Below are 2,239 nucleotides of genomic sequence, written 5' to 3'. Positions count from 1 at the left end.
TATATATTAGATCGCTGTTCTGTTCTTTCTAGACCGATTGAAACTTTAAGTTGAAAAGTTAAAATCTATCCGAAGTATCCATAATCGATAGAAAATAAAAATCTCGCTTGTTGCGCAGCCAAATACCCATATATGCATTTATGACAAAATATTGCAAACTATCCCATAGTACGCTATTGAACTATACTATAAATAAACCAAAACAGCCTATGCTTTAATCAGTCTAAATTTGCTTGAACAGAAGCAACATGAAATTTTTGATAGCTTTGTCGCTCCTACTATGCGTCACCTCGGCGTTTGAAAATCGGGGGTCTATGGCGCAAAAGGTAGCTGTAAGTTCACGTATATCAAATGGTCAAACGGCTGGTGCTAATGATTTTCCTTATCAAGCTGGTTTGTCGTTATATAATGGTCAAATTTCGTTGTTTTGTGGTGGATCTCTCATAAACGATGAATGGGTGCTGACGGCTGCTCATTGTACATTTAAGTAAGTTTTGAATTATATGTACTGTATGTTTTAAGGTGTGAGGCAAAAAGAAAAATTAATAAGTTAATCACGTACGTTAATCCTTTCAATTTCAGAGTTGTTAGTGGGACCGTGTACTTAGGCAGTATCACTCGCTTAGATCCTATTGTAAGCCGGGAAGTGGACAAATGTAACATTAAAATGCATGAGGAATTCGATGACCACACTCTTATAAATGATATAGCTTTGGTCAAGATTGCAACTGTAACATTTACAGATGCCATTCAACAGGTGTCCCTACCAAAATGTGCTTCAAGCTATGACACTTATATTGGTGAACCTGTACTAGCTTCTGGATGGGGTCGTACCTCTGAAAGCGCACCGTATTCACCTGTTTTAAAGGTTGGCAATATGAAAGTGATCCCGAACAACGTATGTGATTATGAATATCCTGATATCGAACCCGAAACTTTGTGTACTTCCACTGTCAATCATATTGGAAATTGTGATGGTGATTCTGGTGGTCCATTGGTGTTGGCATCTTCAAAGCTACAAATTGGTATTATATCTTTTCATTCACCGGATGGATGTGACGCTGGTAAACCTGCTGGGCATACTCGTGTCACTTCCTACTTGGATTGGATTCAAAGAACTATGGAGCGTACGCTTAATTAAAAAAAGTGATTGTGTTTTTAAAACATATTGACCTCAAAATTATTAATTATAAGTATGAGTCATCACGGCACCCTTGCATATACATATATCTGGTTTCTCGGCATAACCGAAAAAGTCACGTTTTTCTCGAAATTGAAGTACTTAATGCGCGATAGCTTCTAAAATAACTTGGTCTCAAAATAATGCGGATATTTATTAGAACGTTTTATATTTTAATGATATCATACTTAATTCATATGAAAAGTATGTGTCCAAACGTATTTTTCATGCGTTGAATCAATGCAAGCCTGCATCCCTAAAAAAACTAAAGTTTTTGCATAACAAAAAGTCTTGTTACTTCAAATTATATAAGAAAATTGGTTTACATTCAGATTACGTTCGTTATGCTAAACTGTATCATCACAAGTATTTTGAACTCAATAAAAAGTACTATAGAGCTTACTTCTGTAAAATGAGAACGAAAATTATTTGCAACGCGTTTTAGGGTTTGTAAATTCTAAGGGAGGATAAAGGGGTTTCCTTACGCTATGAAGTTTAAAGATACTATTTCTTACTATAATATCAGTTGTATTAGATGTGTGTATACAGAAAAGAGATGTACGTAAGCTTCATTTTCGATAAATATAAAATAAATACATCGTTAATCTACGTTTTTTTGTTGTGTACATACGACAGCTATGACCATGTATCACTTATCTGTACAATATATGACGCATACGTAAGTATTTGATTACGGTCTGCCATTTTTTCAGAAAATAGTATGTCCCATATATAAAAACATCGAGTAAATTTTGAGCTTCTGTCTGAGAAATTCGGGAAGGTATTACAGAAAACTTTTTTTTTGAAAAATATCTCTGGAGGAATAAGCTATATTGGTCCGACCCGTTCGGTTCCGACAAATGTCTGATCGGAAACAAGTACATACCCGCTCACCAAATTTCATCAAGATATCGCAAGACTTGAGGGAAAAGTTGGCGTTCAAACAGACAGACGGGCATGGCTAAGTCAACTTAGATCATCAACCTGATCATTTCGGTATACTTAATGGTGGATCAATTTCTTCTTCTTTATGGACTTACAAAGCAAGAACATTCGGTG

At 35.4% G+C, this 2,239-nt stretch overlaps 1 protein-coding gene across 1 annotated transcript; it reads left to right on the top strand.

Moving 5' to 3' along the window:
- Positions 1-210: 210 nt before the first annotated feature.
- Positions 211-1,789, top strand: LOC137248276 (collagenase-like). Its single transcript, XM_067779150.1, has 2 exons — positions 211-487; positions 583-1,789. Exons 1-2 carry the CDS (start codon positions 249-251, stop codon positions 1,139-1,141), a joined length of 798 nt encoding a protein of 265 aa, XP_067635251.1. The 5' UTR covers positions 211-248; the 3' UTR covers positions 1,142-1,789.
- Positions 1,790-2,239: the final 450 nt, after the last annotated feature.

The sequence above is a fragment of the Eurosta solidaginis genome, chromosome 4, assembly GCF_040869045.1.
Source record: "Eurosta solidaginis isolate ZX-2024a chromosome 4, ASM4086904v1, whole genome shotgun sequence".
Classification (NCBI taxonomy): Eukaryota; Metazoa; Arthropoda; class Insecta; order Diptera; family Tephritidae; genus Eurosta; species Eurosta solidaginis.
This window is presented reverse-complemented; position numbering and strand designations above follow the sequence as displayed.

Bases quoted from the DNA above. Each gene is read 5' to 3' on its own strand.
- LOC137248276 (XM_067779150.1), top strand. From the start codon at position 249: ATGAAATTTTTGATAGCTTTGTCGCTCCTACTATGCGTCACCTCGGCG. The intron at 488-582 runs GTAAGTTTTGAA...TTTCAATTTCAG, and splicing joins GCTGCTCATTGTACATTTAA to AGTTGTTAGTGGGACCGTGT.